This window comes from Ranitomeya imitator, chromosome 2, assembly GCF_032444005.1.
Source record: "Ranitomeya imitator isolate aRanImi1 chromosome 2, aRanImi1.pri, whole genome shotgun sequence".
Classification (NCBI taxonomy): Eukaryota; Metazoa; Chordata; class Amphibia; order Anura; family Dendrobatidae; genus Ranitomeya; species Ranitomeya imitator.
In genome coordinates this window covers 249828470-249849295 of record NC_091283.1, presented here as the reverse complement: position 1 = coordinate 249849295, position 20826 = coordinate 249828470, and the positions used below count along the sequence as shown (strand labels likewise).

The 20826-nt window shown below is 43.8% G+C and overlaps 2 protein-coding genes across 2 annotated transcripts in view; both read right to left on the bottom strand.

Moving 5' to 3' along the window:
* LOC138662926 (oocyte zinc finger protein XlCOF8.4-like) overlaps positions 1–20826 on the bottom strand; it is an 866299-nt gene that overhangs the window by 427151 nt on the left and 418322 nt on the right. The gene's annotated exons all lie outside the window — the stretch shown is intronic.
* The window catches only part of LOC138666356 (oocyte zinc finger protein XlCOF22-like), a 39763-nt gene continuing 36928 nt past the window's right edge, over positions 17992–20826 (bottom strand). The window contains exons 2-5 of the mRNA XM_069754584.1: positions 19149–19436; positions 18985–19104; positions 18491–18769; positions 17992–18302 (exon numbers count right to left, since the gene is read on the bottom strand). Of these exons, the coding sequence (XP_069610685.1) occupies positions 17992–18302; positions 18491–18769; positions 18985–19104; positions 19149–19436 (998 nt within the window). The remainder of the gene's footprint in view (positions 18303–18490; positions 18770–18984; positions 19105–19148; positions 19437–20826) is intronic.

Genomic DNA, 20826 nt, shown 5'->3' with positions numbered 1-20826 from the left:
TGGCTGGACCGACTAGGGGTTGTTCAGTTAATACTAATTCAGTACCACGATTCATTACACAATTCAATTCGAACTGGTCAGAGATGAATAAAATCTTCAGAAAGCACTGGCCGGTCCTGCTAGCGGATAGGGACCTGTCCGGACAACTAACCCCATATCCACTCATCACATCGCGTAGATCTCGCACATTGGGTGATATATTATACAACAGCCATTATGTCCCCCAAAAAAGCAACCTCTTTGGTACGAGCCAAAAAGGCCCCCCATGGGGTTGTTTTCCTTGTGTAAACTGCTCTATTTGCAAATATGTCCCAAGGACAAAAGAATTTACTAATTCTGCCGGAGACAAAACTTATAAGATAGTACACCACATCACATGCAATACGGAAGCAATCGTGTACTATGCTCAGTGTCCATGTAACTGTATTTACATCGGCATGACAACTAGAGCCTTCAAAATCTGCGTCCAAGAGCATATTAGGGACATCAGAAATTCAGCTAACTGTTTTGAGCCTCTTCTGTTAAAGTCCATTCCAAAGCACTTTTTGAGGTCCATCACAGTAACCCCAAGGGCTTGAAATTTTGTGGAATTGACCATGTATATATGGGAATTCGAGACGGAAATGCTAAACAAAAACTCCTTCAGAAAGAGACACGCTGGATGGTTACATTAGATACACTTTCACCGACTGGCCTCAATGAGGCTATCAGCTTCAAGCCTTTTCTATAAATCCATGCATATTTTAATATTTGCACACTGGGGTTATTTTAATCAGCTTTATATTTCTCTATTCGTCTGTTTTTATTATATCTTTACTTATTTTTTTTGTATTTTCGATCTAGATGTTATTCTGTTCTACTTTTCATCTTCTTCTACCAAGGGAGACTCGTGGAGGACAATCGATATTAGAAGACACCAATCGGAACGACAATTTTTCGTCATTTCCCCTGCATTATAGCTTTAGTTTCATATACATTAATGCTATCTTATATGTCAAGAGATTTTTTCTATATATTACTATATATACTTTTGTGTATGTATTGACCTATTAATCTTTTGACATACGGTGTTCTACTTAAATAACCTTTGTAGTCTAGGTTTCTATAATCCGATCATCTTTTGTATCTTTTAGTCCCAGATGGGATATCATTATTCTGGACAATGAGTGAATCCCCTCCCCCCATCTATTATATATTTATAATGATCGGATTACTGAATCTGTGTATACACATTGTTCAACTATTTTATTTTCAGATAATTATGTAGTTTCTGTATTCTGACATCGGTTCTCTTTAATTGTATATATAATTGTGTATATTCAGTTGTGCTCTTAAAGCACTATATACTGAGAGTTACTCTTGTAATAACTGTAGGCGGAGATCTTCTAATTAGTTGATGGTTTTTTATGTTCATGCCATTCTAGGATCTCATCTACTATGAGACTATTCACTTGTCCTCAGTTCAAAACCGTTTTTCTTAGTTATACCCCTGAACACACCGCCCTTATACTCACGTCAGTAGAGTATACGCTCTTCCCTCTTTGACTGCTCAGGTATGTGCGAACCCCACGCATGCGCTGTGGTGCTCTCGGCCGTGTCGGACGCTGGCCGCGTTGCTGTGGAGATGGGCGGAGATGACGTTCGTCCTCCCACCCATACTGCATGGTGTGCAGCTGAGCTCGTCGGCCGCGAGCGACTACATCATGCAGGGACGTGCGCCGATTGGTCCGTGAGCTCCCCTTGGTCCCTATTTATACCCCAGTTCTTTCCTCTATTAGCCACGCCTCCTGACAAAGCCACGATGGTGAAACGCGCGTCGAGGCCCTCCTCCCCTTTTGCAGTATTCCGGCTTTCCACCATCTACATGTTCCAAGGTAATTATGTAGCACTATTAGTGCTCTAATACGTATCTCTTAGATGCCTGGGGTGTCATGTATGTTTATCCATGCTCTTGGTCCTTATACCGTGATCTTTATACTGTGGGCTTATCATATACAGGTATAATATGACCTTTTTCTGACATTCATCCACCATGACCATAGAACATATGCTGTGTTAATGCTGAAATGGGGATGCTTGGAATCACATGTGTTTCGTAGCCAGTATAATTTTTTCCACCTCCATATACTGGTCTCTTCAGCTGTTGTTTTCCATTCACCACTGTTTGTCCATATATGTATTTTGCCTATGTATATTTGATACTTTAATAAACTTGCTCTGATTGTTTTTGATACCTCTACCGCTTTGGCGTGGGTTTCTGGTCAATAATTTACTTTATTATAAATTATGGATTATTAGACCCATTGACATTTGTCACTGTTCCACAACTTAGCGTGACTCTCTATAGGTTTCCTGGCCAATATTAAGTCTCTGAACTCTTCATAGTGTAGCTTCAGCACGAGGGGTGTTATCCGATCTTGGTGTTCCCAAAGCTCTGTGTATCCTGGTTATGGGAAGCATGGCCGGGCCCATCTGTGGGAGTAGTGCTGTGAATAGAGCAGTTGCTGTGTCTTTAAGTGCAAGAATGTTTTCAGGGAGGCCACGTATTCGCAGGTTGCCTCTGCGAGATCTGTTTTCATAGTCTTCACATTTCAGCTCCAAGTCATTAGTATGTTCCATATGTTGTTTTATGGTCTCCTGGTCGTCCTCTAAAGTGACAGCTATTGAGTCCATTCTTTCCTCTAATGAGGAGGATCATTGTATGATATCCTGCAGTTGTGCTGTAACATTCTAGATAGCAGAAGTGAGTTCCTATTTAAATGTCTCTTGGAGCGTTTTTATGAGGGCTACAGTAGGCACCACAGTGTCCTCCTGGGAGGAGAGATCATCGCTGTCTGCACAGCAGGAGAGGAGGAGATGGCTGAGGCTGCTGTAGCCGCCATTTTGGAGCTGGTGCTGTCAATGAGGAGTGGGGGGCCACAGATGTCGGCATTGACTCCGTCCGTGCTCTGGAATGGGATATTTTTAGCTCATCAGGGAGCGGAGCTCAGTGCCGCCTGAGCGCCATCATCGAGTCCTACGCATGCGCCTCAGCTCCTCCTTTTTTAGCCTCTTATAGATGGAGTCTGCCATCTCTTCTGCCAAGTCCCCGCTCAGTAACTTTCCCCAGTATGCTGTCCAGAGATAGGTGATCGTACTGCTGCCACCACTTGTGAAGATCTGAGGTTGTGGGTTGTAATAATCACCTAGACAGGTTAATGATGCAACTGTTTTTTTATTCCTTACATCCATGGTTGTGCAACAAATCCAGGTAGATGGCCAAAATACAATGTCCTCAGTCCACAAGTTCCCAATCTGAGATCAGTAGTTCCACTGGCTCCGTACCAGGCGATACCCACTGTCAGGAACATGAGGTAATTGATTGTGTATTATCACGCACACTGAGCTCTGCTAAGTCCCTTAAAGCTGACAATTGTGGTAGATAAAGAGAAACAGGGAGCACCACTAACGGGCGTAAAAATAGCTGGAGTCATATATGTATAGGGGTGCTGCACAATGCACAGGATAAAGCAATGCATCAAAAAAGGAAAGACCCATGCATATCATGGGGTGCATTAAAAGAGGTCTGGATACACATGATGAGAGCATTATACTGCCTCTGTACAAATCCCTAGTTAGACCGCACATGGAGTACTGTGTCCAGTTTTGGGCACCGGTGCTCAGGAAGGATATAATGGAACTAGAGAGAGTGCAAAGGAGGGCAACAAAATTAATAAAGGGGATGGGAGAACTACAATACCCAGATAGATTAGCGAAATTAGGATTATTTAGTCTAGAAAAAAGACGACTGAGGGGCGATCTAAAAACCATGTTTATGTATATAAGGGGACAATACAAATATCTCGCTGAGGATCTGTTTATACCAAGGAAGGTGACGGGCACAAGGGGGCATTCTTTGCGTCTGGAGGAGAGAAGGTTTTTCCACCAACATAGAAGAGGATTCTTTACTGTTAGGGCAGTGAGAATCTGGAATTGCTTGCCTGAGGAGGTGGTGATGGCGAACTCAGTTGAGGGGTTCAAGAGAGGCCTGGATGTCTTTCTGGAGCAGAACAATATTGTATCATTCAATTATTAGGTTCTGTAGAAGGACGTAGATCTGGGGATTTATTATGATGGAATATAGGCTGAACTGGATGGACAAATGTCTTTTTTCGGCCTTACTAACTATGTTACTATGTTACTATTAGGCGCACACCCAAGATAATGGAGAAAAATAAATGCAAAGTTTATTGGTAGTCAAGCCCACAATAAAAACATTAAAAAGACAAACCGCATCACTTGTAGTCCCATAAAACTATAGCATATGCAATATCATATTTAAATGACAGAAACATACCTAAAACGACACCACAGATACATACAAAAGTTGCACATGAAAAAACCCTGTTCTGGGCGCCCCCAGAAAACCAGATAATAGAAACCCCCCTTATAATAACAATAATTTTATTTATATAGCGCCAACATATTCCATAGCGCTTTACAGATTATAGAGGGGACTTGTACAGACAATAGACATTACAGCATAACAGAAATCACTGTTCAAAATTGATACCAAGAGGAATGAGGGCCCTGCTGCTCACAAGCTTACAATCTATGAGGAAGAGTGGAGACACGAGAGGTGGATGGTAACAATTGCTTTAGTTATTTGGACCAGCCATAGTGTAAGGATCGGGTGTTCATGTAAAGCTGCAAGAACCAGTTAACTGCCTAAGTATGTAGCAGTACAGACACAGAGGGTTAATAACTGCATAAAGCGAATGAGAACATGATGCGAGGAACCCAATTATGTTTTTTGTTTTTTTTGTGAATGGACCACACAGGGATAGTTATGTTAATGCATTGAGGCGGTAGGCCAATCTGAACAAATGTATTTTTAGGGCACACGTAAAACTGTGGGAATTGGGGATTAATTGTATTAACCTAGGTAGTGCATTCCAAAGAATCGGCGCAGCACATGTAAAGTCTTGGAGACGGGAGTGGGAGGTTCTGATTATTGAGGATGCTAACCTGAGGTCATTAGCGGAGCGGAGGGCACGGGTAGGGTGGTAGACTAAGACCAGAGAGGAGATGTAGGGTGGTGCTGAGCCATGGAGTGCTTTGTGGATGAGGGTAGTAGTTTTGTACTGGATTCTTGAGTGGATGGATAACCAGTGTAATGACTGGCACAAGGTAGAGGCATCGGTGTAACGGTTGGTGAGGAATATGATCCTGGCTGCAGAATTCAGGACAGATTGGAGCGGGGAGAGTTTGGTAAGAGGGAGGCCGATTAGTAGAGAGTTACAATAGTCCAGACGAGAATGAATAAGTGAAACAGTAAGAGTTTTTGCAGAGTCGAAAGTAAGAAAAGGGCAAATTCTAGAAATGTTTTTGAGATGCAGATAAGAAGAGCAAGCTAGTGATCGGATGTGGGGAGTGAATGAAAGCTCGGAATCAAGGATGACCCCAAGGCAGCGGGCATGTTGCTTTGGAGTAATGATGGAACCGCACATGGAGATCCCAATGTCAGGCAAAGGTAGGTTAGTAGAAGGAGAGAACACGAGGAGTTCAGTTTTTGACAGGTTCAGTTTCAGATAGATAGTTACATAGTTACATAGTTATTAAGGTTGAAGGAAGACTATATGTCCATCTAGTTCAACCCATAGCCTAACCTAACATGCCCTAACATGTTGATCCAGAGGAAGGCAAAAAAAACCCATGTGCAAAGAGTAAGCTCCACATTGGGGAAAAAAATTCCTTCCCGACTCCACATACGGCAATCAGACTAGTTCCCTGGATCAACGCCCTATCAAGGAATCTAGTGTATATACCCTGTAACATTATACTTTTCCAGAAAGGTATCCAGTCCCCTCTTAAATTTAAGTAATGAATCACTCATTACAACATCATACGGCAGAGAGTTCCATAGTCTCACTGCTCTTACAGTAAAGAATCCGCGTCTGTTATTATGCTTAAACCTTTTTTCCTCCAACGGCAGAGGATGCCCCCTTGTCCCTGTTTCAGGTCTATGATTAAAAAGATCATCAGAAAGGTCTTTGTACTGTCCCCTCATATATTTATACATTAAAATAAGATCACCCCTTAGTCTTCGTTTTTCCAAACTAAATAGCCCCAAGTGTAATAACCTATCTTGGTATTGCAGACCCCCCAGTCCTCTAATAACCTTGGTCGCTCTTCTCTGCACCCGCTCCAGTTCAGCTATGTCTTTCTTATACACCGGAGACCAGAACTGTGCACAGTATTCTAAGTGTGGTCGAACTAGTGACTTGTATAGAGGTAAAATTATATTCTCCTCATGAGCATCTATGCTCTTTTAATGCATCCCATTATTTTATTTGCCTTTGTAGCAGCTGCCTGACACTGGCCACTGAATTTAAGTTTGTCATCCACCCATACACCCAGGTCTTTTTCATTGACGGTTTTGCCCAGAGTTTTAGAATTAAGCACATAATTATACATCTTATTACTTCTACCCAAGTGCATGACCTTACATTTATCCCCATTAAAGCTCATTTGCCATTTATCAGCCCAAGCTTCTAGTTTACATAAATCATCCTGTAATATAAAATTGTCCTCCTCTGTATTGATTACCCTGCAGAGTTTAGTGTCATCTGCAAATATTGAAATTCTACTCTGAATGCCCCCTACAAGGTCATTAATAAATATGTTAAAAAGAAGAGGGCCCAATACTGACCCCTGTGGTACCCCACTGCTAACCGCTACCCAGTCCGAGTGTGCTCCATTAATAACCACCCTTTGTTTCCTATCCCTGAGCCAGCTCTCAACCCACTTGCACATATTTTCCCCTATCCCCATTATTCTCATTTTATGTATCAACCTTTTGTGTGGCACCGTATCAAAAGCTTTTGAAAAGTCCATATACACTACATCCACTGGGTTCCCTTGGTCCAATCCGGAACTTACCTCTTCATAGAAACTGATCAAATTAGTCTGACATGAACGGTCCCTAGAGGGACATGATGAGGGAGGACATGATGTTAGAGACAGCGGTAAGACAATCACTGGTGTTTACTAAAAAGGTCGGCGTGATAACAGGAGAAGAAGTGTATAATTGGGTGTCGTCAGCATAGAGATGGTACTGGAAACCAAATGTACTGATTGTCCAATAGGGGCAGTATACAAAGAGAAGAGGAGGGGGCCTAGGACTGATTCTTGAGGAACCCCAACAGTAAAGGGAAGGTGAGAGGAGGAGGATCCAGCAAAAGATACAGTGAAGGAGCGGTCAGAGAGATAGGAGGAGAACCAGGAGAGAACGGTGTCCTTGAGGCCGATGGAGCGGAGCATAGCGAGGAGAAGCTGATGATCCAGTGTTGAATGATCCAAGAGAATTAGCATGGAGTAGTGACCATTAGATTTAGCTGTTAGTAGGTCATTAGAGACTTTAGTGAGGGCAGTTTCAGTAGAGTGTAAAGAGCGGAAGACAGATTGAAGAGGGTCTAGAAGAGAGTTATCTGAGAGATAGCGGGTAAGATGGTAGTGGACCAGGCGCTCGAGGAGTTTAGAGATGAAGGGAAGATTAGAGACAGGTCTATAATTAGCGGCACAGTTTTGATCGAGGGATGGTTTTTTAAGTAATGGATGTATGATGGCATGCTTAAATGATAATGGAAAAATACCGGAAGTGAGAGAAAGGTTGAATATTTTTGTTAGGCGAGAGGTGACAGCCGGCGAAAGGGACTGGAGGAGATGTGATGGAATGGGGTCACTGGGGCAAGTGGTTGGGCGAGAAGATGCAAGGAGCCTGATTACTTCTTCTGTAGCTGGTTCAAAGTCAGAGAGTGAACTAGATGCAGTGGGGGAGGGAGGACAGTGCATGGTATGAAGAGATTGGGAGATGATTTCCTGTCGAATGTGGTCAATTTTTTCTTTGAAGTAATTGGCCAGATCGTCAGCGCGGAGATCTGTGGTTGGGGCCTGCACTCTTGGGTTGAGTAGGGACTGGAAAGTGTCAAAGAGACGTTTAGGGTTATTGGACAGCGAGGTGATGAGGGTGTTGAAATAGGTTTGTTTGGAGAGGTGAAGGGCAGATTTGTATGTTTTTAGCATGAACTTATAATGGATGAAATCTTCGGGTAGATTAGATTTTTTCCACAGACGTTCAGCGCACCTGGAGCACCGCTGTAGGAAACGTGTTTGCAGTGTGTGCCATGGCTGTCGCCATCTGTGCTGAGTTGTTCTATGTATAGGAGGTGCAGCTTCATCCAGAGCACTTTGCAGGGTTTCATTGTAATGCTTGAGAGCAGAATCAGGACATGAGATGGAGGAGATTGGGGCCAATGAGGACTGCAAGTTCTTCATAAGTTTCTGGGTGTTAATGGCCTGTATGTTTCTATAAGTGTGGAAAGTGGGGGTGACCTGAGCGGGATGGCAGTTCTTGATAGAGAATGAAAGAAGGTTGTGGTCAGAGAGCGGGAGGGGGGAGTTTGTGAAATCATCCACTGAGCAAAGTCGGGAGAAGACCAAGTCGAGGGAGTTTCCATTTTCATGCGTTGGAGAGTTAGTATGCTGCGAGAGGCCGAAAGAGGAGGTTAGAGATAAAAGGTGAGAAGCAGATGGGGAGAAGGGAGAAGCAATGAGGATGTTGAAATCACCCATGATGAGGGTGGGGATATCGCAGACGAGAAAGTGTGGAAGCCAGGTGGCAAAGTGATCAGGAACTGATGAGAGGGGCCGGAAGGACGATACACCACCGCCACTCGCATGGAGAAGGGGATGTAAAGTCTGACAGCATGGACCTCAAAGGAAGGGAAGACAAGTGAGGGTACTTGGGGGATAACTTGGAAGGTACATTTGAAAGGCCACAATAAGCCTATTTAATAAAGTGGGAAAACTAACATAGAAATCCCATTGAAGTAAGAAGAAAAAAATCTCTCTTAAGGCAAGAAGTTAGAGAGGGAGCTGCCATATAGAGCAGTGAGGAGGAAAGCATGTACCAAGGGGTTAAACAAGAGGGCTGAGATATCCATATGAGGCAGTCCACTGCAGAGCGTCAGGGGTCTAAAAGTCAAGAGAACAGTGGTCCCGGGACCAGAGTGATGTGGGAAGCCCCACGCGTATTGCTGCAGAGCTTCCTCAGGGGGAGTGTCAGAAAGACGTCATGCAGTCTTTAAATAGCAGTCAGTCACTCAAGCACAAGTTAGGCTACGTTCAGACTAGCGTTGCGCGCCGCTGCGTCGGCGACGCAACGCACGACGTACACAAAAACGCAGCAAAACGCACGCAAAAACGCTGCGTTTTGCGACGCGTGCGTCGTTTTTTGCCGAAAATCGGACGCAAGAAAAATGCAACTTGCTGCGTTTTCTTGGTCCGACGCTAGCGGCAAAAAAGACGCAAGTGTTGCAAAACGCAACACACAAAAACGCATGCGTCCCCCATGTTAAACATAGGGGCGCATGACGCGTGCGTCGCCGCTGCATCGCCCGACGCTAAGGCGACGCACACTAGCAGAACGCTAGTGTGAACGTAGCCTAAGAGGTGTTTAAAAACAAAAAGGGAAGAGTATTAAATATATGTAGTGCACAAGTGTGAGGAAGCCAGTGACGTAAGTCGGAGGCTCACACGTGCGCAAAGCGTGAACCTCTCAATGGAAGGCGCAAGAAGCTGTCAGTAACATCAATTAATTAAAGGCTGGCGCATATATCTTGGAAAGCCATACCGCCATAAGGGTCTGCATGAAAAGCGCGTGCGTGCAAGAGGAAAACAGAGCATAATAGTTAGCATGCCCATAATTGGGACCGACATGAGAGAAGGAGAAATAAGTACACCCTATAACTAAAAACCAAGTACAAAGGTGCAGGGAGCACAGTCAAGCATATAACGGCGAGGGGAGCATACCCCACAATAAGATGGAAAATCATGATTTGGGAATGCAGTACAGCACATCAAGGGTAAAATTAGCCCTCAGTAGGTGTAAGATTAAATGATTCATCGATAAAGGGGAGATGCACAAGGCATCTATGACAGATGTCAGTGCCCAGAACCCAAACCCCCCAATACAGATAGAAGGAGAAATAGAATACAATTAAAAAGGCGAAGAACAACATAAAATGCTGCTTATAGATTTAATGCGTAGAATGTAATAGCACATATATAGCACCGAAAGCGAGTCAGAAGAATGTATACTATTCACTAGGAAATGGACGCATATTAGGCGTGTCCAAGATTGCACCAAAAAAGATTTTTTTGTATGTGTTCACAATTAACAAGATCCACAGATAATGAAAACAAGCCCACAGCAACCTAAACCACATATTATAAAGACATGAAGATTTTGTGTCAATACAGAGCAGAGCAGAGCATGGTGGGAAAGCCAAATATAGCATTACAAAAACCATGAATCAAAGCAGGAGATTTAAAAAAAAAGTCCATAGGTAGAGAACGAAGAAGGTACGGATGAAGAACGAAGAAGGTACGCATGAAGAACGAAGAAGGTACGCATGAAGAACGAAGAAGGTACGGATGAAGAAAGAAGGTACGGATGAAGAACGAAGAAGGTACGGATGAAGAACAAAGAAGGTACGGATGAAGAACGAAGAAGGTACGGATGAAGAACGAAGAAGGTACGGATGAAGAACGAAGAAGGTACGGATGAACAGTAAGGCTATGTGCACACGTTGTGGATTTTATTGCGGATCCGCAGCGCTTATTTTAGTGCAAAATTGCATCAAATCCGCAATGTAGTGCACAACCAATGTAAGTCTATGGAAACTGCACACTTGATGGGCACATGCTACGGAATAATCCGCACAGAAATGCAGCGTTTTATTTTTCGCAGCATGTTACTTCTTTTGTGCAGATCTGCAGCGTTTCTGCACCCACTGACTTCCATTTTGACTTCCATTTTGTCAGGTTAATCTGCAGCAAAACCGCAGGTTTAAAAAAGATCTGCGGTTTTGCTGCGGAGTTTGGTGCGAGAAACGCTGCAGAGTGGGAGGAGGAAGAGAGTGTGGACGGAGGGTGGGCGGTGACTGTGTGTGGGCCGAGACTGTGTGCGGGCCGAGACTGTGTGCGTGTGGTGAAGATGTGCCAAAAAGAAGGGGTAGCGGGCACCACACAGAGTATTTAGGGATCAACCAAGTGCATATATATATATATATATATATATATTATTATTATTTATTTATTTATATAGCACCATTAATTCCATGGTGCTGTACATGAGAAAGGAGTTACATACAGGGTTATAGATATCGATTACAGTAAGCAGGTTTACAGTGACAGACTGGTACAGAGGGGAGAGGACCCTGTCCTTGCGGACTTACATTCTATGGGATAGTGGGGAAGAGACAGAAGGTAGGGGCAAGGCGGCGGCTCTGGCGATACACACAATATAAACCAAACAAGATAAGATATGCACACAATTGGGATCAACCTCAAAAAATATACAAAGTTTATTATTTTCAATACAAAAACACAGCAAGGCATGACATTCTTGTTAAAAACATTTAAAATCACAAAAAGACGGCTGGTAAGCCACACATCCCCCCAGGTAAGTAAAGAATGTACTGACAAAGCACTTTACAATAGACAATCTGCCAAGACTAAAGGTACCGTCACACTCAGCAACTTTCCAACGATCACGACCAGCGATACGACCTGGCCGTGATCGTTGGAAAGTCCTTGTGTGGTCGCTGGAGAGCTGTCACACAGACAGCTCTCTCCAGCGACCAACGATGCCGAAGTCCCCGGGTAACCAGGGTAAACATCGGCTTACTAAGTGCAGGGCCGCGCTTAGTAACCCAATGTTTACCCTGGTTACCATTGTAAATATAAAAAAAACCAAAAACACATACTCACATTCCGGTGCCTGTCACGTCCCTCGGCATCTGCTTCCCTGCACTCCTCCTGCATCCTGTGTAAGCACCGAGCAAAGCCACCCCCCTGGGCTCAAGTACAACTCCTCCTGTACCTGCAGGTCGGGTGACATTTGAGTTATCTGCAGGAACGTGATCCCACCATGATGTCACATAAGCGTCACAGGTTGGATTGGCACTGACTTTCATGATGCCTACGTGGCGTCACAGGTCGAGAAGGGGTTAATATCCCCTATCCTGATACACATGGCCCCTCATCCCTAGCCTGGTATGCATGTCTCCTCATCCCTATCCTGTCAGGAATGATCGCCCTCATCCCTATTCTGGTATGCATGGCCCCTTACCTATCCTGGTATGCATGGCCCTCATCACTATCCTGGTAGGAATGATCGCCCTCATCCCTATCCTAGTATGCAGGGCCCCATCCCAATTCTGGTATGATTGGCCTCCATCCCGGTCCTGGTATGCATGGCCCAATCCTTATAACTCCCCCCACACCCATCCTGGTCAGCATGGCCCCAACAGAAAACATAAAAAAAAAACGAAGCATTACACTTACCTACCCGACGCTCCCTCGCAGCGTCCTGCTCTGATGCCAGCAGCTGCTTTATGCTTGTAAGCAGCACATGGCAGGGACGTCACAAGCAGAGCACAGCTGCCGGACTACTCGCCGGGACTGTTCACAGAGAGTGGTGAGTATTCATTGCTCTTCAGTAGTGCGCAGTGTCAGCCACCGGCTTCCTGCTGCTGCCAGCGGTCACGTGTGCCGCTACTTAAGAGAAATGAATATTCATTGGATTCATTCATCAGGAGACTATTTAATATTGAGCTACATTCAAGTGGGACTAGACGAAGAAAACCCTAAAATCTTGTATCATGTTATCCGAAACAGTCAGAAAACTAGCCACATATTGGCAGACCCCAGACTTCAAACTATATACTTCGTAAGTTTATAAGCCACTCCAGTGTCAGGAATAGATAGTATGTGACAATACAGTATATACCACTCAGGGAACACTTAACTTTCAGAGACAATCTCCATATTCATACTAAATAATGGCACAGATCTTCCAGACATTATGATTGCACACATCCCTAGTCTTTATAACGATATGACACTCATTCCTAGACAGACCACAGCATGGCCATTAGTTAGAAGCTGCTATTGACCTTTGGAGCAGGTAAGTTTTCCTTGAGTGGTACATTTTGGGCCGTCTTAAAAGCCGGATTACTTACCGGTAATACTCTTTTAGTGAGTCCACGACAGCACCCTACTGGAGAGAGGGATCTGCCCCACAGGAACAGGAAACCTACAGAAAGATAAAGGGGGGCGGTCCGCCTCTCCTCCTCAGTTTTGATTTCAGAGTACCTGGAGGACCGCCAATGTTAGGCAAATATCATTATTTAAAATCAAACTTATTTGCTCTATGTAAGATAAGAGGAATTTTTAACTTATTAATATATACTACTTTAACCTAGGGAGGGATGTGAGAGGGTGCTGTCGTGGACTCACTAAAAGAGTATTACCGGTAATTAATCCGGCTTTTTCCCTTTCGCCACGACAGCACCCCACTGGAGATCTTTCAGAGACCATCACCTGTAGATTGTCCACTTGAGGGTGGAAAAACGGTCCCTGGAAGAGAAGATTGGGTGTCGAGGGAAGGACCCAAGGGTCTGAGATCGACATGGTTTGCAGCCACGAGAACCATGGTCTCTTGGGCCAGAATGGAGCTATCAGTATCACTCTCGTTCCTTCTTCTCTGATTTTGCGTATGACCTGTGGTAGTAACATGATCGGGGGAAAGGTGTATGCTAGACTGAACTGCCAAGGGGCTTGGAGAGCGTCCAGAATGTCCGGATGATCCGCTGGAGATAAGGAGGCAAATTTTCGGACTTTTTTGTTTCTTTTTGTGGCAGAGAGATCTATTTGAGGACGACCCCATAGGGATACTATGTCCTGAAAGATATGATGCTTTAGGTACCATTCTCCCTGTCTCAAGGTGTGCCGACTCAAGAAGTCTGCTTGCTGGTTGCTTTCCCCTCTTATATGGAGCGCAGTAAGGGATGCTAGGTGACTTTCCGCTAGAGTCAAGATTTGCCCAGCAGAAGACATCAGAGTCTCTGATCAAGTGCCTCCTTGCCTGTTTAGATACGCCACTGTGGTGGTGTTGTCGGAAAGGATTCTGACGTCTCTTCCTCGAAGCTGTGGGAGAAAATGGTATAAGGCGTATTTTACCGCATTCAGTTCTTTAAGGTTAGATGAGTCGTAGCGTTCTTTCATGTTCCATAACCCCTGGCCAAAATCATTTCCCATATGAGCGCCCCATCCATGAGGACTGGCGTCAGTGGTTATGATATGAGTTGGCGTTACCACCCACGGAACACCGCTCATCAAATGGTCTGGATCTAGCCACAACGTTAAGGAAGATAAAACCTCCTCTGACAAGGTTATCTTTGCACTTAGGTGACCCAATAACCGTCTTTCTTCCTGCAAAATTTGGTGTTGCAGCGCCCGGGTGTGATATTGGGCCCATTTCACTGCAGGTATACAAGAAATAAGGGATCCTAGCAATGACATAGCTTGTCTTAGGGATATACGTGGACTATGTATTGCAGCTATGACTTTGTGTCTGATAAGTAGTATCTTTACCTGAGGCAGAAGACACTTTTGGGTTATGGAGTCTAGATGGAACCCCAAGAATGCTTGACGGGAAAGTGGAGTAAGTCTGGATTTGTTGGTATTGATAATCCAACCTAGATCCTGTAGAGAGGAAATCGCGTGAGCCAGGCGGTCAGCACATTGAGTAATTGAATTTCCTATAACCAAAAAGTCATCCAGGTAAGGTACAATTAATGTTTCTTTTTGACGGAGATAGGCCATCACCTCTAGCATTATCTTGGTGAAGATTCTTGGTGCTGTAGAAAGGCCGAAAGGCATGGCTACGTATTGGAAATGACGAATTTTGCCGTTGATTGTCACTGCTACCCTGAAGAATTTTTGGTACCTGTCATGGATAGGGAGATGATAATAAGCATCTTTTAAATCAATGCCCCCATCATACAGTTTGGAAAGAGGAGTTTTATAGTGGATCTAATGGATTCTATTTTAAAAGTGTGATTTTTGATAAAGGAATTGAGTTTTTTGAGGTTTATGATTGTCCTGAATGAACCATCGGGTTTGGAAATCAGGAATAAGGGAGAGTAGAATCCTCTACCTTCCTGACCTTCAGGAACCCGGACCAAAACCCGCTTTGATAACAGTGTTTGAATTTCAAGCTCCAGAGCCTGTTGTTGTACAGGCGAGCTGAGGGATGTTATAATATATGACCCGTGGGGAATACGAGAGAATTGCAATTTAATTCCATCTCGGACGATATTTAAAACCCACGAACTGGATGTTATTTTTTCCCACTGGGTGGCGAAAAATTTCAATCTACCCCGTACTGGTATATCCTCAGTACTTGTTATCTTTTGGGGGACTGTTTCTTCTGAACATGGTACCTCTCTGTTTATCTTCCTTAGAGGTCCATGCAGTTGATCTGTCTGTTCGCCTTCTCTTGCCGAACGGCCTTCTTTTAAAGGCTCTCCTATAAAAGGGGATAGAAGGGTCAGGAAAAGCTTTTTTCCTGTCTTTCGCTTTTTCCAATATGTCGTCTAAGGTTTTGCCAAAGAGGAACTCACCCTCACATGGGATTGCGCATATTTTCGATTTTGATTGCGCATTGCTTTTCCAGCTTTTCATCGATAATGCATGTCTTGCATTGTTTTCAAGACCTGCAGATCTAGCCGCCAACCGGAGAGAGTCTGCGGAAGCATCCGCCATAAAGGCTGCTGCGCCTCGTATTAAAGGGATAGCAGCCCGTAATTTTTCCCTTGAGATTTTCTTCTCAATCTGCTGGTCTAATTGATCAATCCAGATTAGCATTGATCTGGCGGTGCAAGTACTTGCTACTGCTGGTTTGAAAATGCCAGTAGTTGCCTCCCAGGATCTTTTTAGGGAGGACTCGGCTTTACGATCAAGAGGGTCAGCGAGCATACCCGCATCTTCTACGGGTAAGGAAGACTGCTTAGAGGTAGATGCTACAGCTGCATCAACCTTAGGGACTTTAGTCCATGTAAGAAGCTCCTCGTCACTAAACGGATATTTTCGTTTTGACGCTGAGGGTAGAAAACTTGTCTGATCCTGTTTCTCCCACTCCTTTCTTATTAACGCTTTTACTGCCGGGATAACTGGGAAACATCTCCTTTTTCTCTCTGTCAAACCCGCAAACATAATGTCTTGCACGGTTTGTGCACCCTTCGTCTCCCCACACCCCATAGTGTCTCTTATTGATTTAACTAAATTGTCCACACTCTCCACCAGAAAATAAGAACGTCCCTCAATCTCAGATGATGAAGACGATGATGAGGATGATAGGGAGACCTCTGAGCATACAGCCTGGTCACTATCCGAATCAGACGAAGGTGTTGGCATTTTAGGTTTAGATTTGTGAGGTTTATCATGGGACATAGCTCTCAACTCCTCCCTAATAATAGCACGCAAGTCCGTAACGGACACTGCCGCTCCCTGTGTGGTTTCAGTTATACAGTCCTTGCAGAGCCTCTTAGGGTATGAGTCTGGTAGGGGCTGGCAACATAAGGCGCATTCCTTATTTTTTTATTTTTTGTCGCTTTTTAGCCTGATCAGAGTTACAGAGAGAAGGAGGAAGAAAGAGAAAGAGGGGAGACTGTATTAGCTTAATAGGCAGAGTTAGACACACTCACCCAGTGAAGCAATTAATACCGGATCAGAAGCCCGAGATCCTGTCCTGGATCTAACCACCGAGCCGCTCTTATGACCGGTGTCTGAAGATCCTTTGTTGGCACGATCCTTGGCAGGGGGTACTTGGTCTCCTGCTTTAGGGTCCATGGCACCTGGGGATGACATCTTGCATCGCCAAATAATGGTGCCTATTTGATTTATATAGGGCGTTCTTTCCCCTCATTTTTTATTTTTTTTCCTTTTTGCGGCATTGCGCATGCGCGAAAGCCGTGCTTCCCCCCGCCGCTGGTTCCAGTCTGGATGCCCCGGAAGTTAAACCACTACTTCCGGGCAATCCTTGGTGGCGGTCGGCGCATGCGCAGTCCGGAATTTACCTCGGACTCACTTCCGGAACGCTCACCCAGGGCTCCAGCGCTTGCTTCCGCCACCCAATTTCGGAGGTGATGCCAGGCGGCTTCACCCGGACCTGGCCATCATCCGTGCTTCTTGCCAGATGAGGAGGGAGCCGTCAAACAGATCTCCCCCAACGCTGCCTCTGGACTGCAGCCCCTGCCGTTCCAAAAAGACACCGCACAGGAGGCGTGCATGCCCAGGTATTTTTTACATAGAAATCCTGCCATTCCCGCAGGAACAGGAAACCTAAACTGAGGAGGAGAGGCGAACCGCCCCCTTTTATCTTTCTGTAGGTTTCCTGTTCCTGTGGGGCGGATCCCTCTCTCCAGTAGGGTGCTGTCGTGGCTAAAGAAAAAAACGGAGTGTAGTCTAGGACAATTTGTCTGCACTACTAATTAACAGCTGTTACAATACCAAACTAGGGCAATCCCTATAGGAGGAAAAACACAAGAATTATACTGTATTTTCACATACTATCTATTCCTGACACTGGAGTGGCTTATAAACTTACGAAGTATATAGTTTGAGGTCTGGGATCTGCCAATATGTGGCTGGTCTTCTGACTGTTTCGGATAACATGATACACGATTTTAGTTTTTTTTGTATAGTCTCGCTTGAATGTAGGTCAATATTAAATAGTGTCCTGATGAGTCGCCTTTGGTGAGGACGATGAAAGCTGTAGAAATGAGAGGCTTGGAGAGTGAGTGTGTATACGTCACCTCACCCTATATACTGAACTGTGGGGTACACTTTTTTCTATTAGTCACCTACTAACAAACTTTCAGGGGGGGAATTAAGGATATAGTTTTACATTTGGAATTAATTAAGTTTAGTTTTATCCTTTTGTCAGCAAACATGAGGAATGACAAGAGACAACCCATTTAAGAAGATTCAATTGTGGTTAAAACTATTCCAACATTATGAACATAAAATGGCTTCTCCCCTATGTGACTGACGTCTCTGATGTTTATTAACAGTTGATTTCCAAGTAAAATATCTCCCACATTAAGAAAATGAAAAAGGCTCCTCCCCTGAGTGACTGCTCTGATGTCTAACAAGATGCCATTTATGGTTAAAACCTTTCCCACATTCTGAACAGGAAAAAGTCTTCTCCCCTGTGTGAGTTCTCCGGTGAGTAACAAGATGCCATTTCTGGTTAAAACTTTTCCAACATTCTGAATAGGAAAAATGTTTCTCCCCTGTGTGAGTTCTTTGGTGAACAACAAGATTCCCTTTGTAGGCAAAATATTTCCCACATTCTGAACAGAAAAAAGGCTTCTCTCCTGTGTGGGTTCTTTGGTGTTCATCAAGATTCCCTTTGTAGGTAAAATATTTCCCACATTCTGAACATGATAAAGTCTACTCCCCTGTGTGACTGCTCTGATGTCTAACAAGAAGCACTTTCCTGTTAAAACCTTTCCCACATTCTGAACAGGAAAAAGGCTTCTCCCCTGTGTGGTTTCTCTGGTGCTTAACAAAATTTTGCAGGTAAAACATTGCCCACATTCTGAACATGAAAAAGGCTTCTCTCCTGTGTGAGTTCTTTTGTGTTCATCAAGATTCCCTTTCTGGCTATAACATTTCCCACATTCTGAACAGGAAAAAGGCTTCTCCCCTGTGTGAGTTCTCTGGTGACGAACAAGTTGCCATTTCTGGTTAAAACATTTCCCACATTCTGAACAGGAAAAAGGCTTCTCTCCTGTGTGAGTTCTTTGGTGAATAACAAAATTCCCTTTGTAGGTAAAACATTTCCCACATTCTGAACAGGAAAAAGGCTTCTCTCCTGTGTGGGTTCTTTGGTGTTCATCAAGATTCTCTTTGTAGGTAAAACATTTCCCACATTCTGAACATGAAAAAGACTTCTCCCGTGTGTGACTGCTCTGATGTCTAACAAGAAGCACTTTCCTGTTAAAACCTTTCCCACATTCTGAACAGGAAAAGGCTTCTCCCCTGTGTGAGTTCTCTGGTGACTAACAAGATGCCATTTCTGGTTAAAACCTTTCCCACATTCTGAACAGGAAAAAGGCTTCTCTCCTGAGTGAGCTCTCTGGTGGGTAACCAAACATGATTTCTGGTTAAAACATTTTCCACATTCTGAACAGGAAAAAGGCTCCTCCCCTGTGTGGTTTCTCTGGTGCTTAACAAAATTTTGCAGGTAAAACATTTCCCACATTCTGAACATGAAAAAGGCTTCTCTCCTGTGTGAGTTCTTTTGTGTTTATCAAGATTCCCTTTCTGGCTATAACATTTCCCACATTCTGAACATGAAAAAGGCTTCTCCCCTGTGTGAGTTCTCTGGTGTGTGACAAGTTCCCCTTTATGCTTAAAACATTTCCCACATTCTGAACAGGAAAAAGGCTTCTCCCCTGTGTGTTTTCTGTGGTGAAAAACCAAATCTGATTTCTGGTTAAAACACTTCCCACATTCTGAACATGAAAATGACTTCTTTGCTTTAGGAGCAGTTTGTTTTTTAATGCCTCTTTTCTGACTTTGATTTTCCTTAGTAGTCAGTAATGAATCAGAAGATGGGACCTGTTTCATAGGATCAGATGACAGATCTTTGCTGTGAATGGATGATGAATGATATATCTGGAGTAAGAGCAATTACTTCAGTTGTATCTTGTAGGACCTCAAGATCATCAGATTTAAAAATTGAAGATGTCATCTGTCCCTCTGATCTCCTGGTACAGTCATCTGCTAACATAAAAAACATTTTTTTTTAAAATAAAATATCCTTGAGTTTTATATTTTTGAACATTTCTACTTAAACTGTCCATAAAAATGGCAAGCTATGTAAAAAAACTTTAATTATTTACCAAGACAATGACAGTTCACAGTCTAATAGAAAACCGTGTTGGATGAGCCAGTAGTGTGTGTAGTGTGTGGTGTTCAACTGTTTGTTCATTCTGCCTCCCCAATATAGAATAAAAAGAAACCAATCAATGTTATGTAGGCGAAAATAATAGCACTGGGCGGCCTGCCTGTATGTGCATTAGTAATAGGCTATAGACCAGATGCTCTGCATTACCTGTGTGAACAATGCCACACACAGACTATTATCTCTTATCTTTTTGTGCACTGAGGCCATGTGCACACATTCAGGTTTTTTTGCGTTTTTTTTCGCGTTTTTTCGCGCTAAAAACACTATAAAAACTCATTAAAAACGCATACATTATGCATTCTATAATTTAGAATGCATTCTGCATGTTTTGTGCACATGGATGCGTTTTTCTCCGCGAAAAAAACGCATCGCGGTAAAAAAATGAGCATGTTCATGCGGATTTTCTGCGTTTTTTCCCGCAATTCTATGCATTTGGGAAAAAACGCACAAAAAACGCACCAAAACGCGTCAAAAACGTGCCAAAATCATGGTAAAATCGCGGTAAAAACGCATGCAGATTTCTGGCAGAAATGTCCGTTTTTTGTCAGGAAAATTTCTGCAAGAAATCCTGACGTGTGCACATACCCTAATACCAAACAGCCAACACTGGATTGAAAGTGGTTGTTTCATCGGTATTTCTTTGCACCTGTGTTTTTGCCATCATTAATCAGGTCCGCTGCACCCTGCCAGTGCATTTGTTTGGAGGCTTCAGCAGGTAATCATCTCTTCTTTTTTCTCTGTGACGTTTTTTAGGCGAAAATAATACCAATTCTCATCTCACAAAAAACAAGTCCCCACTCAGGTCCATCATCTGTCAATGGAAAAACAGAGGTTCCCACACTATTAGTGGCTTAAAGGCTGTTGAAAAGCAACAGAGTTTCTATAAACCAATCCAGCAAAATCCGCTCTCACTTCTGAGTCTTGCAGTGTGCTCAAACAACATTTAGGCTATATCCACA